The sequence below is a fragment of the Pleuronectes platessa genome, chromosome 18 (assembly GCF_947347685.1).
Source record: "Pleuronectes platessa chromosome 18, fPlePla1.1, whole genome shotgun sequence".
Classification (NCBI taxonomy): Eukaryota; Metazoa; Chordata; class Actinopteri; order Pleuronectiformes; family Pleuronectidae; genus Pleuronectes; species Pleuronectes platessa.
This window is the reverse complement of record NC_070643.1, coordinates 14,528,500-14,542,050: the sequence shown is the minus strand read 5'-3', so window position 1 is coordinate 14,542,050 and position 13,551 is coordinate 14,528,500. Positions and strand designations below refer to the sequence as shown.

General features: G+C 41.8%; 3 protein-coding genes across 3 annotated transcripts in view; 1 reads left to right on the top strand and 2 right to left on the bottom strand.

Moving 5' to 3' along the window:
• Window positions 1–1,312: 1,312 nt before the first annotated feature.
• Window positions 1,313–3,051, bottom strand: fabp4a (fatty acid binding protein 4a). Its single transcript, XM_053447396.1, has 4 exons — window positions 2,888–3,051; window positions 2,577–2,752; window positions 2,370–2,471; window positions 1,313–1,625 (listed from the first exon to the last, which is right to left on the bottom strand). The coding sequence occupies exons 1-4, from the start codon at window positions 2,958–2,960 to the stop codon at window positions 1,572–1,574; spliced, it is 405 nt and encodes a 134-aa protein (XP_053303371.1). The 5' UTR covers window positions 2,961–3,051; the 3' UTR covers window positions 1,313–1,571.
• Window positions 3,052–4,538: 1,487 nt separating this feature from the next.
• On the bottom strand, window positions 4,539–6,664 carry mrpl53 (mitochondrial ribosomal protein L53). The gene is made up of 3 exons (XM_053447395.1): window positions 6,554–6,664; window positions 5,401–5,513; window positions 4,539–4,741 (listed from the first exon to the last, which is right to left on the bottom strand). Exons 1-3 carry the CDS (start codon window positions 6,646–6,648, stop codon window positions 4,623–4,625), a joined length of 327 nt encoding a protein of 108 aa, XP_053303370.1. The 5' UTR covers window positions 6,649–6,664; the 3' UTR covers window positions 4,539–4,622.
• Window positions 6,665–9,656: 2,992 nt separating this feature from the next.
• pag1 (phosphoprotein membrane anchor with glycosphingolipid microdomains 1) overlaps window positions 9,657–13,551 on the top strand; it is a 48,318-nt gene continuing 44,423 nt past the window's right edge. Inside the window, 1 exon segment of the mRNA XM_053446635.1 lies at window positions 9,657–9,907. The gene's annotated coding sequence lies outside the window, so the exon portion shown is untranslated.

Here is a 13,551-nt window from a genome sequence, read left to right as displayed (position 1 = left end):
AATGTCAACTGGGATTGGCTCCAGCTCCCCTTGTGACCCTAAAAGGACAAGCTAACGAATGCATGGACGATATCTCATGTTGGAAAATGCGCCTTGTGAGAACAAAATTATAAAGGTGCTAGAATTAGACACATTGGGAAAGACACAGATGTTTTCCCAAGTTATAAGTCGCGATCGATACTGTACTTTTATGGTAGAAACAAAACAAGTCATCAAACCAACCGACGCGGTGAACTTTCCACCACGTCACTGCCAAGTAAGTGGTAACAAATGGGAAAAGGTGAAATGCTCAGTGTAAAGAGGAAACGGTTCCTCCTGTAACTGTTTCAGGCTGGTGCAAAGGTCCGTGTAACCCACTACTGTTGTCGTTCCTGTTATCAACAATACAAATGGCCCCAGAGAGGTGAAACGTAAAAACACAGCCAATGATGAACTAACACGGCTGCCATGACCTTTTTTTCAACCATCCAGAGTGATGTTCTCATCCACTTGGCTTCTCCCCAAAGGTTCAAACACTGTGCGTCCTCCACTGTTGCTGGTACCATTGTCCGCACTGGGGGGGGAACAGGAGCCCACAACCACCACCTGTTTTCAGCTGCTTTGGCCATTACGTCCAATCAGTGCTATCGTCTCCTTTTTTCCTGTCATGGGAAAGTAGCAGTCGTCTCTGGAACAATCCCACACTCACAACACACACACACACACACACACACACACACACACAGACACACATTTGAGCGGCAGCCAAAGGCGTCAACGTCTACAGGGATGACCCATATTGCTTTTAGATTGCTCGTGTACTGTACGTGCAGCTGCCAATACATGTGCGATGGGAAATGTTCGACCTCCCTAAAAAGGAAGAGGGAACCCGTTTCCTCGCTGAACTCTCTGCATGATGCCGCTCTCTTCTAAATCAAAGTTCACATTCCTCTGAGAGCTCCTGCCAGCGCTCATCATCCATCACCACTGTCGGCTTCTTGACCTTTGAGTGTGTGTGTGTGTGGGTGTGGGTGTGTGTGTGTGTGTGTGTGGGGGGGGGGGGTATGTTCGGACCCTTTATGTCTTCTGGAAGCGTAAAAAAAAAGCAAAGCAGCTGGAAAATGTGATCGCATGTGGAGTGATTAGGAGCCTGGGAATAAACCATTAAAGTCAGGAACCAGCTCTTCAGATTCGGTGGTATGTTCCCATTAGGGCCTATCTTTTCTCTACACATTCCTCAGCTTGACCTAATGAATTGCTGACATTGCTTTGACATTGATTCAAACCACACACACACACACACTCACACACACACCATTCTCGACAGAAACAATTTCCCAAAGGTCTTTTATTCAAATCACCACAACAGCTCCAAAATGAACCCAAATGTGTCATGTTGGAAAACAGAGGCACAGAAATGTGATTTTTTTTTTCTTCTTCTTTTTTTCTTGGCAACACAGTGAAGAGAGAGAAAGTGAGAGGGGCCGAACACACGCCGTGGATGTTAGCTTGGTGCTACGCTCATTGAACTGAGCCTGTCATCCAGCAGTAGCATCCAACGGAGCGGGCCGAGGACTGGGGGACGACCTCCGTCACGCCTCCTTCACGTACGTCCTCACCGCGATCACGTCGCCCATTATGCATTTCTGTCAAAAAGAGGTGGAGATGAATTCCTACACGTGCTTTGGATTTAGGGAAGAATTGGGGCTGAAGAATTTGTGTAGAGTTAATCCTGCATTAATCCTGTAGGAATGTCTGTGGTCCTTTTAAAAAAAAAAAATCATCTTTTATGATATAACTTCACTTACTTCAATTTTAGATTTGTGAATTTACAACAATGAAGTGTTTTCTTCTTGTTTAATTAGGAGCTACAGTATTAAAATTACATTAAAATTCATTATTCCTTCATGTATACTCATTTTTACTTGCTACCCATATGTGGGCATTAAAGTTTATACATTAGGAGTAAATGGTTATGAACATATTGCATTATTGACATTGCATGTCAATAATATAATGTGATATGAAATGAGTATTTTTTTACATTGTCATTCTTTGCAATATTTTCACAGCGTGTTAAAAATTAAATGTGACACAGAAGAGTGTGTCTTTTTTGCATCATGTTAATTATAATGTGATAAAAAATACTTTATATCAAATTTCATTTTTTTGCTTTGGTAAAATATGAATGAGCATATATTTAAAAAGGACAAACTGGTAAAATATAAGTTATTATCAATCGAATGGTTATGGTTATTAGAATTGGTTGATTACAGACTCCTGCATAAACTAATTGAACTTATTAAAAGTTACAGTGGAGCTTTCAACGAGTAACCTGGTTTCATGTGCAAAATCAAATGAATAACTGAGTAAAAGAATCATTTTCTTACCGCTATCATTTTCCCATCTGTGATCTCCCTCTCGATATTCGTGTCTTTTCCATCCCAGCTCTGTTTCTGCACTAGTTTGCCGTTTTCCAGAGTCACCACGGTCTGCGGGGCGGAAAACATCATGAGACAAACTGTCACCCTCATGCACGGACACAGAAAACACTCAGTGGCGGTATCAGGATGAGTTCTCTGTGCTCCATCACTAACCCTGGTCTTCCTGTCGTCGGCGGTGGTCTCGTCAAAGGGCTCGTTGAGCTTGAACTTGATCTCGGTGGTCTTGAAGGTGCTTTGAGACTTCAGGCAGATCAACCCCTGATCGTCCACGCTCACGATCAGATTAGGTTTGGTTCTGTTCCCCACCTGCCGGGTTGCGAACCCCACACCTGCAGAGAACAAGGAGCAAAAAAGATTAAAAATGCATTCTGTGTAATTCACTTGCAGCATTTGCACATTTTGCAAATCCAACTACTTCAAATCCTTTATTTCCCAAGTTGATAACATGTGAAACTCTCTCCTACCGATGGCCTTCATGTAGTCATCGAAGTTCTCGCTGGAAATCATCTTCCACGTCCCAACAAAACTGTCGACCATGTTTGCAGTCTCTGGTTGATTTGTTCTCCTCAGACTTCGGCCGGTGGCTTGACTCCGGATTCAACTCTGCTCCAGTGTGGGAACAGGATCACTGGCTTTCTTTAAAGGAGCAGCCCGACACGGACCCACACGGCAGCGGCCAATCACAGCCCGAGACGTCACACGGTGGCAACGCAGCATCTGTAATCATCTGTTTTCTGCAACTACTATTTTCCCTGAAACCACAAAGCAATCCTGCTTTATTTAGACTCGTGAATGTTGGTGTGTGTGTTATTACTATTAATAATTTTGGTCTTTTTCATCTATATGCATATATTGTCGATCTCTTCTCTAGTTTATATTCTATATCAATCAATCACATTTTATTGGTAAAGCCCATATTCACAAATCGCTTTGACAAGGTGTGACATCCTCTTCCCTTAACCCTCAAAATATTATATGTACATATGTTATTCCTGGTTTCTCTGTATTAATTATATTGTTCCCCCACAAATGTTGGAACAGTCACAGTTTTATTTTAACGGAAAAATAACCCCAAAATGTTGGAATGCGTCCCACAAGTCATAAACCAGAGGCCCACCGGTGAAGCTTCATGGGAAGTGTAGTGAGAGGATTCCCCTGGGTTGTGAATCGTAAATAGAATTTACTACTTGTTCAAATACAATTTATCCAGAGTCATTAAACGCTTTAGGGTTTGACAAGGTTGCACAAAATCCCTAAGACTGGTGGTTTTAGTAATTGTTTCTGTTCATGTGCTAAAAGAAAAACACATTAACATCTTCATATCATCTGCAAATGTTATAATCTGAACACTGTATTCCATTTATGAATCATTTTATTAACACTAACATAGATTAAATGATACATCTATTTGCATTTAGTTGTAAATTATATTAAAAAATTAAAAGACAAATACCAGTTACAGGTTTTTTTTTAACCCTTAAAATCCGTTTACTAATAAAACAACACATTATTGGTAGGTGATACCGGTTTTACTTGCCTCTATAGAGAAAGATAGTAGCTATTAAGTTTAAAACATGAATTACCAACCCTCCCATATGAACATGTTCAGCTAATCAGATAAAGGGACTTCTATGTGGAAACTATGCCGCTAAATAAAATCCTGGGTGAGTAGGAGAGGACAGGATTTCAGATTTCCGTGACTCAGTGAAAGGTTGTTTTTCTTTCTTTTCAAAGAAGCTGCATCTAAAACTCTGCCAAATGACACGTAAGCTAACTGAAGCTTGCTTAACATTCTATAAAATGCTGGAACAATCTTTTTTTTTGTATCAGCAGATTGACATATTATGCAAAAACACCCCCACGACCCTGCACTGACTTTAACGCATTTCAATTGATGCCTCTCCCACACACAGGAATGTCCAAACCATTTCCCCTTTAGTACGAGTTCGCAGTATTCTGATATTTTTTGTTTGAGTGTAGTAAAGTGTTGTTTAAAATGTTGACAGTTGTGAAATTTAGATCAAGTGATTAACAGGAAGAAGATACACAAAACCCCAAAGTAACTTCTACGTAGCTTCAGTGAATCAAAGGTCAATTCACACCAGAAACCTCACATTTAAATCAAGATATGTTTATTATAAATGAATATTTATTATAAATGTACACAGATAAATACAGATGAGTTGAACACACGGATCGTCACTTCTTTGCCGCAGCTTTTCCCTGCGGGTCCTTGGCGATGCAGCGGGACTGAAACGCCTCCAGCATCTCTCTGCTGGTCAACTGTGCCCCCTTCATCACCAGCCGCTCTCCATCTGCTGTGGTGGACAAAGACAAAGAGACATGACTCACACAGCCACAGGGACACATCTGTGTGTAAGAAGTGCTTCAGTTAACCCTGAGCAACAGTCAAGTCACACACTCTTCCTTCCGTACCATGCTCTGCTGACCTGTGGCAGATATTCCTGCTTTTGGTGAGCGCTTGACTCACGATGTGTGGGAGAGTGATGGTTAATGTGTAGTAAGTCATAAGCTATGAAGCAAGTTTATATCAGCTTTGTTTACTTTGAAATATTGTCTTTCAGCGTAGACATGTCTCAAAGAGCAAAAACAAGTAAAAATGTCTTCAAGCTCTGGGTGTTTATCAGACTAAAAAATTAAAAAGGGACCTGCAGGCTTCTCTTGCCATTATAAATGTATGTAAAAACTAAACTAAAGATTTTCTTCTCAATAAATAATTTTGTAATTTCATGTTAAAATTGTGTTCAAACACGTGGACATCTATTTTTGTTATTCTGCTTGTGTCATTTTCGGTTTTTCAGCGAAACGACTCACAAGTTTTCCTCAATTCCTTCAGTTTGAATTATTACAAACACCGGCTCAGGTAAATACTTTCTAGTAAATGCACGGGTTGTTAAATCAAAGTGTGTGAGCTGCAGCCTAACTTCTCCTACACAGTTAATCAGATAATACTTACCATAAGATATATCCACTATTGGTTCAGACCGGTCATGTTTTACCATGGATGTCACCTCACAGTTCATGTTGGTCGACCGGACTTTCTCTGAGCTCACCGCAGCCAGAAACTCCCTGAGGGGCAGAAGTAACGTTACTAAGTACTGCACTTCAGTATCCTTTTGAGGTACTTTTACTTCACTTTTTTTCCATTTTCTGCACCTTTTAAATTGAACTTTAAAACAGATTCAAAAACAGCGTCTTAGAGAAACACTGTTAAACACTGACTGTCTCGATCTCGGTGACCATCAACACCAACACTGACTCTTTACCCTACAGAATCTTATATTAATTGAATATTCATGTTTACATCCAACAGCACCTGACACATTTTATGGTTTATTCTAAAACCAAATAAGCTATCTCAATTTTTTCATTAAGTTAAGTGTTTATTCTTAATATTTCTGTGAATGCACCGACAGGATTGTTAGTCAATCTCGTTGTACTCATAGACCGTAGAAGTTGTACTCTGAGCAATATCATACATTTCTACATAACAGGCATTTTTTATTTAGACAGTTAAATTGAATTTCACTGACGAGAAAATACTTTAAGGAAAAACCATGAAACCAGGACTTGTAATAATACTTTTTACGTAATAGCTTAACAGCATCACACAACCATAAACATGTTTCAGCTTGATAGATAGACAGATAGATAGATAGATAGACCCAGTAGACCGACAGACAGATAGATGGATAGATGCAGTAGATATGATAGATAGAAAGATAGACCCAGTAGACAGACAGGCAGAAAGATGAATAGATGGATAGATAGACAGACAGATAGATTGATAAGGAATTCGCTTTAACAGAGAAGAAGATATAAACATAAAAAGTTCATAACAACACGTGACATCTGACAGCTGCTCATACACAAAGTAAAGACAAAGAGATGTAAGCAGCGTCTTCTCAGGTTCAACTAAACAGTTAATAATCACTTCAGTTCAACTAGCAGTGACCTCCAGCAGCGTTCAGATGAAACCAGCCTGTGTCCGCTGCTGTTTGGAAACACTGATGTTTCCCTAATGACCGTGATTCTGCTTCTATTCACAGTCCAGCGGAAACAAGATGGCGCCGCCCCACGACCCGTCACATCACACACACTTTTCTTACCGCGTGGACCGGACGTTGGACTCGAACGGACAGAACCGGACCGTTATTGTCCTCACAGCCTTCAGCAGCACTGATGCTTTAGTGGGAGCCGCCATCTTTACTGCGCTGACCTCTGACCCCGAAGGAGACAGGTGCTGCTCAGTAAAGACCACGAGGGGGCGCCAGAGGATTAAAGTAAATCAGGTGTTCGAGTGGCAGAAGAAGAACGACAGGCAAACAGGTAAAGGGGATGAAGTATTAATGGGGTTTATTTGAATATTTGAAACACAACGATACTTTTGGTTATATTTGTATTTCCACCTCCACAGTGTCATTATATATATTATTTATACATCCTTCAAAATCGTTTCATCGTTTTAATTTCTTGACATTAAAAACATCCGTCAGACTAAAATCCCCAAAACTCAATATCCAACAAAACAAAACAAACACTTAAGTATCTTCATATCTGATCAACTTAAATAAATATAAATATTTCATGTTTATACAATAACACTTTCTCCTGGCGGATCTTGTATTTTTGAGGTGAGGTATTAAATCTATTAGCTGTGATGTTGTGACGTTCCCAGTTTGAATCCCAGCTTCTTTGTGTCTCCCAGTGTTCTGCTGGCGACCTGTCCAGGTTGTACCCCGACTCTCGCCCTATTCCCAAGCTGGGATTGGCTCCAGCTCTGTCACCCTCAAAGGAAAAGCGGTACAGATGATAGATGGAATGGATGTTGTAAGTCTTGTGTGTAAACATATTTCCAACACAGGGCGATGAGGTGTTTTTGCTTGTCTAACATCAGACTTTAGTGTTGAGATTTCTGCAGCCATCACTGACAACCAGGTTCCTGCTCTCTCCTGTAATGTTAGTCGTCTATGAAACTCACAGTAGTAGATTAGAGTGACCACAGGCGTCATTAACTACCAGCTTGTGGTTTTTAACTGGAACACAGTTAGAGGTGTGAACACAGCAGCAAACTCTTCACAAAGAGACAAAGTTCATTTATGGAATCGGAAATAAACTGAGTGTGGCACCTCCCTGCGACCATCAGACAAGCAGTGTCCAAGAAGAGAATTAGGATGGTGGGTCGGTCAAGTCAATAAAGGAGGTGCTGCTCTCCAAATAGACAATCAAACCGACACATCTCATAATCAAATGGACAAAATGGTCCCCAGCCGCTGCCACTTCCTGCTCTCTGCAGATGAAAAAAGGTCAAAAGCCTATCAAGGTTTTTTAGAAGAAAAAAAAAAGGTCTGTAATGGAAATTCATTTGAAATGTTGACTGAGTTAGCACTTGAGTCAAATCCAATAATGGCTTGAATGCGTCTGCGTATAAGAGGAGAGGTTTGAAGCCTCAAATCAAAACTGGCATTTTGCAATTCTTGCGAAGGGAAGCTTGTCAAATTAGATTTTCTGTGGAAGTGTATGAGCTGGAAACTGAGAGCAAGTGGTGGCGGATTTATACTCCTGCCATTTCTTCTCACTTTGAAGTGAATGTGAGTTTGTTATGAATTCTCAGTAAACTGATAATTAAGTTCCAAGACAGGAAAAATCTTGAGGGAAGAGAGAGTGAACATTACACACTAACCAACCCATGTACACATTGTGTAAAACTCTTCTATATTTGCACTTCCTTTTTGTTCTGTGCAGTTTAGCTTTTTATTTATAGCCTCGCTGTTTTCGAGGGCGTTTGACGAACACAAAATGTCCAGCACGCCCCAGCTCGCACAATTTATCCTGACTTCAACACGCGGCAAATCTCTTTCCTGAAAGGCCGACAATCCGACCCCAGCCTGTGACAGTTAGACAGTAGAGGCTCGGGGGTCTAAATTTAGACGCACACGGCTACTGAGAGGCAGAAGCATTTCCTATACACACCCGACTTCCACCCACCTTACCACACACACACACACACACACACACACACACACACACACACACACACACACACACACACACACACACACACACACACATACTTGTACACAAGTGTAGTTTTACTACAGTAATAAGAAAGTGGGTGAGAGGGCGCTGGGAAACAATGAATGCTCAAGGGGACGGTTGACCCCAGAGAAGAAAAACAGTACTGTCTTGTTGCAGGGTCTCATCCCTGCCTGAGCATGACAACAAGTTATGTAATATAAATTTTTTCCATAATGAAATAGCGTGTTTAGGCTGTTTAAGCTGTTTAACGTGTCTTTTTCAAACTACTAGTGCTGTTACTCCATGCTACTACTCTTGCAACTAAACAGATTGTCAGGAACATGCATAATGAAAATCATAAATCATGGAGCTCAAACTGTCTTTCAAACTGTCTCTGATGTAAACAAGGAAATGTGTCAGCCACTGTTTTTGCTTGTTGATTTGATGGTGAATATTACTAATATAATTGAATTTTACAGCAATTATTTCATGTATACTCTTAATTACTATATCTAGCTCTAATGTATTGGTCACGAATAGTATTAGATTTAGTCAATTTAGATTAAATTTAATTTAATTTAATTAGATTTAATTAAAAATTGCCTGCAGGCACATTCAATAAAAGTGAATAATGTATCTGTATCCAGTTTATTTAATCAGTATATGACATATGTTCATTATGTGAAACTTCCCAGTAAGGAGACTCTTCTCTTTTTATGTGGTGTGTCTTTAAGCTACTTTATGTTGTAATGAAATTTGATGTGAAGCTATCAAATACCAGATCCAGTTTGAGAGCATTTCCCATCATCCTTTGACACAGATTTATTTTTTTACAGTGTGTATTCCCTTTCAAAGATTTATTATTGAATTAATTTTTGTTTCATTCATTCGTTTTTATTTTATTTATCGATTTTTTTATCTTCTTTATAAATTTGATATTTTTATTTTTTATTTATTGGTTTGCCTTTTATGTTTTGTACAGATACACCTTGATCGATTGACTGATTGACTGATATATGTTTGTGAATGAGGAGAAATACACCAGAGTTCCAGTGACTGCAGAGGAGCGATCCACAGTACAGCTGCAGCATTATGCAGTACTGTCATCGAAGCTGCGGACTACACTTCCCATGATTCTCTGCTGGCCCTCCTCCTCCTCCTCCTCCTCCTCCTCCTCCTCCTGCAGACTGGCGGAGCTCGGAGCGGAGCAGAGTGAACTGTACATCTCGGTGTGTCCACACCAGCGCCGGAGAAGGAGCAGCGGGACTCATCGCTCCCTGTAGCCGCCGCGGACGAACACATGAGCCGCTCCTCTTCAGGTGCAGCCCCGGGAGGAGGACAGGGAAAGACCCGCTGAACAGACCCGAACCACTTTCTCCTTCAAGCAGCCGCTGAATGCTGGTTTCTGGACGAGTCCTCCTCCGTCTCTCCCCCCTGTCTGACTGGTGAGTCCCTCCAGATCTTCACGTTTGTGTGTGTGTGTGTGTGTGTAAAAGTTCTGTTTTCTTGTGGTTGTGTCTTCATCAGAGTGTGTGGCTGTGTGTGTCTGTGTGGAGGGAAACTTCCCTGACAGTAGTTGTGACTGCGGCAGCCTCAGCGGTCGCAGTGAAACCTGCGGCGAGGACTGTGGAGCCTGAGCAGGGACTTGTTGCCTTTGCAAAAACAAATTAAGCCTCATATCACGTTTCCCTGTTGTTGCTGCTGCAGATGCATTGAAATGCAAAGAAGATGTTCTCGTCTGAATGCATCTGCAGCTGATAATCCTCTGCACATTCCTTCTTTAGAGCTTGATAGTCTCCTTGCTTATTCTCCCCATCATCTGCTGCAGTGGCCCATCCTTGTGTTTTACTGGATATAAAATACAACTGTGTAACCTTGCTGTTACCTTCAGGGTCTCCACCACCACAACATTCCCATCTCATTGTAGCTTAATTTGTCCTTATTGCTTCTTTATTTCCTCCCAGTTTGCAGTGCCTACGCATCCCTCCAGGAAATCAGATATGACTTTGCTTTCCGCTCCATGTGATTGGTTCATTTAAGGCTTGGCTCAGAACAGTTATGAAAAACCAAATGGTCTTTCGTTACCGTGAGAAACAGCTGCACTGGTTTTTGAGATGCAAATCAAGTTCCCAGCCCGGTGGTGACAAGTACAGTACACAAGTCACACTCACACACACACACACACGCACACACGATCTCTCTCTGTGCACTGTAAATGGATGGTCATGTGTATATGCCGCTGACCCCCCTGGGCAATTTCAGATGTGCACAAACAGCACTGTCCTCATTGACGCGGACAAGTACACAGCCTCCCCTCTTGTACAGCCCAGCTCAAAGCCTTGCATGCATGGATAAACGCACATGCCGTATGTACATATGCGATGTCTGTACGCACGTGCTGAGACACACAAACCAACACACACACACACACGTACAGACACAGACGTACATGATTCTCCGCACATCCCTCTCTTTAACTGTAAATAAGAATTTCCTCTCCGCTGACCTGCCAAAAAAATAAACATCCTTTTTTACAGTCTGTCAGTTCTACTCGAGTTTTCTCCTTTTTCCCCCTGCAATTCTCTCTCTCTCTCTCTTTCTACACACACACACACACGCACAGGCACATAGAGCCAAATGCCAGCAGTAGAAAGCCTCTCGCTCAGTGGTTGAATAGGAGCCGTTGGCAGCACATCTCCCCCGCAGCAGCTCTCACAGAAAGTTGACATCCACTTCGTCAAATACAATTTGCTTCCCGGTTTATTCACTTCACTTCCTTGTGTTGTGTGTTAAACATTGAATGAAATTGGTATTTCCCTGACATCTTGACACCATGACTAAGATAAAACAAGCCCCCCTTTTCAAACATCACATGGCTGATACAACACATTCAGTGTTTAAAGCTGGATGTCTGCGAATGTCTGAATCCAGGTCAGTCTGTGAGCGATTGACCGTCAACCTGCCATTGACTTATCAATGGCAGGTTGTATGAGGGGATGATAGGAATAAGTAATAATACGTTTCAGGAAGTGTACCACCGCCTTCCTCAGATCATACACATGAAGCTGATAAAGAGACTTTCCCTCACCTGGACATCTGAAACAAAGGTTGGTGTCCTTGTTACATTTGATAGTAATGCATGGAGCACACTGAAGACTTTATTATGACATTGGTATGTCCTGTTAATGCTGTATATAAAGTCTATACCATCCATAAAAGTGTTTTTTGTAATATATCAAAAGCAACAAACCATGGTTCAGTTTGATCCAGACAGAGTTCAACTCTTTTGGTCGAACAAAGGTTTGATCCATTGGGCTGGACTGTGGTCCGGGGCACCTTTCACACCTGTTAATTTGGTTCAGACTAAACTGAAGAGTCAGAGGGGCTGGACCAACTGTCAAAGGTCATTTTGAAAGTGCCCTTAATCTGAACGTTTATGTGTAAAAATGACATGCCCACACTAGACCTGGTTATTTATTGTATCCACTCAGACACATGGACAGCAGATAAGAGGCAGCATGAGCATCTCGAACAATCCTCTTCACTGACGTGTTTTTCTATCTCTGTAATGTTGATTTTGGTTTATTAACGCAGCTAAAACGGGTCGATCGCTTTCAGGAAACAATTTAGAAACAGAACAATTTAACCTCCGCAGGACGCTGTAACTCTCATTGTTTTCTGACCTTGTGGTAAAATAACTTTGTGGAAAGTCATTTTCCTCATGACCTTAGCTGTTCCCTGTTTAGGCGGCCGAACAGCTGCCTGTGATTTGACTCAATCAATCAGGGCTTGATGTGTGTGGTGGGCTGAACGAGAACACAGTGATGCTGCTGTACTGGGCCTGAAGGTCCTGCTGCTGCGAGGACACGGTATAATCGCGCTCTGTCCGATCCCTGTGAAAGTAGAGTTCCATCATATGCAATGTTTAGGAGACGACACACATTTCACACTCACTTAAGCCTCAACAAGCGAGGACCCCATCCCCATCATTTGTGGGCAAACAGTGGAGTGTGAGACTCTGCATCCCAGGTTTTTGCATTTACCCGGCCCTGTTTGACACCCCCGTCCATCTGTGAAACACAAACACACGCACACACACACACCTCAAGGAATTAGACGGACAATCCAGTCTGAAGGAATAGTGTGTGACTACCAGAGCTCTGAATTGTTTGTTAAATGTCAGGAGCAGGATTCTGTTATGAAAATAGAAAATGCTGAATTTGTGATGGCGATGCAGAGAGTACATGTTCTCTCATGGATCTGAAGGTAGAGGAGCTAAATGGAATTATTCCCCCTCGTGTTGCCAGGAGAGGATTCTGGTGATAAAAGCTACAAGACAGACAAACATTTTTGTATTTTGATGGTGAACTTAAAGGTTCAGTGTGTAGGATGGAGTGACATCTAGTGGTGAAGTTGCGTGTTGCATGAGCATTTGCCTTGGCGGACGTACACACTCTTCCAGTATCCTTCTATTTATCTTTGCACTTGTTCACTCCAGCTGGATTAGAGGTGCCTTGTCTCCTCTGCTTGTTCAGATCAAACGATTCAGATCAAGTGAAACCGTTTCAATTATAGTCGGGGACTGAGCAAGAATAAAGTCATGCGATGGAGGCCATGACAGATAAGCAGAATACGAAATGAGGGAGCGATTCTCGTGCATCAGTCGGGTTATCACTGCTGCTCCCCTCGGTCTCCTCAGCACGATTGACTCTTGCAGAATTGATTTTTTCATTTGTTCTGTGCAGCTTGAAGGGCACTTGTTACGCTTTTTGAAATTGCATTTGTGAGAGTTGTTAGAGAAGCTGTACAGCTTCTTCTTCTTTTTCTTCTTCTTCTTCTTCTGAAGGGACACAAGCATGCTATCTTCAAAGCCTGCACTTGACAGAGTTTCTGCATTTTCAACAGGTTTAGATTCGCGTTTGCCTCAGATATGCTAATTCAGGACAGTTGAGAGGCGCTCGAATTATAACAGCTTTTCAGCACACCTCAGTGAAACCAGGAAATTCATCTGTCCTCATATTCAAAGCGGGGAAACTACCCGATGCTCTGCTCAGTTAAGATGTTAAACGTTGCTCCAGTTAATCAATTG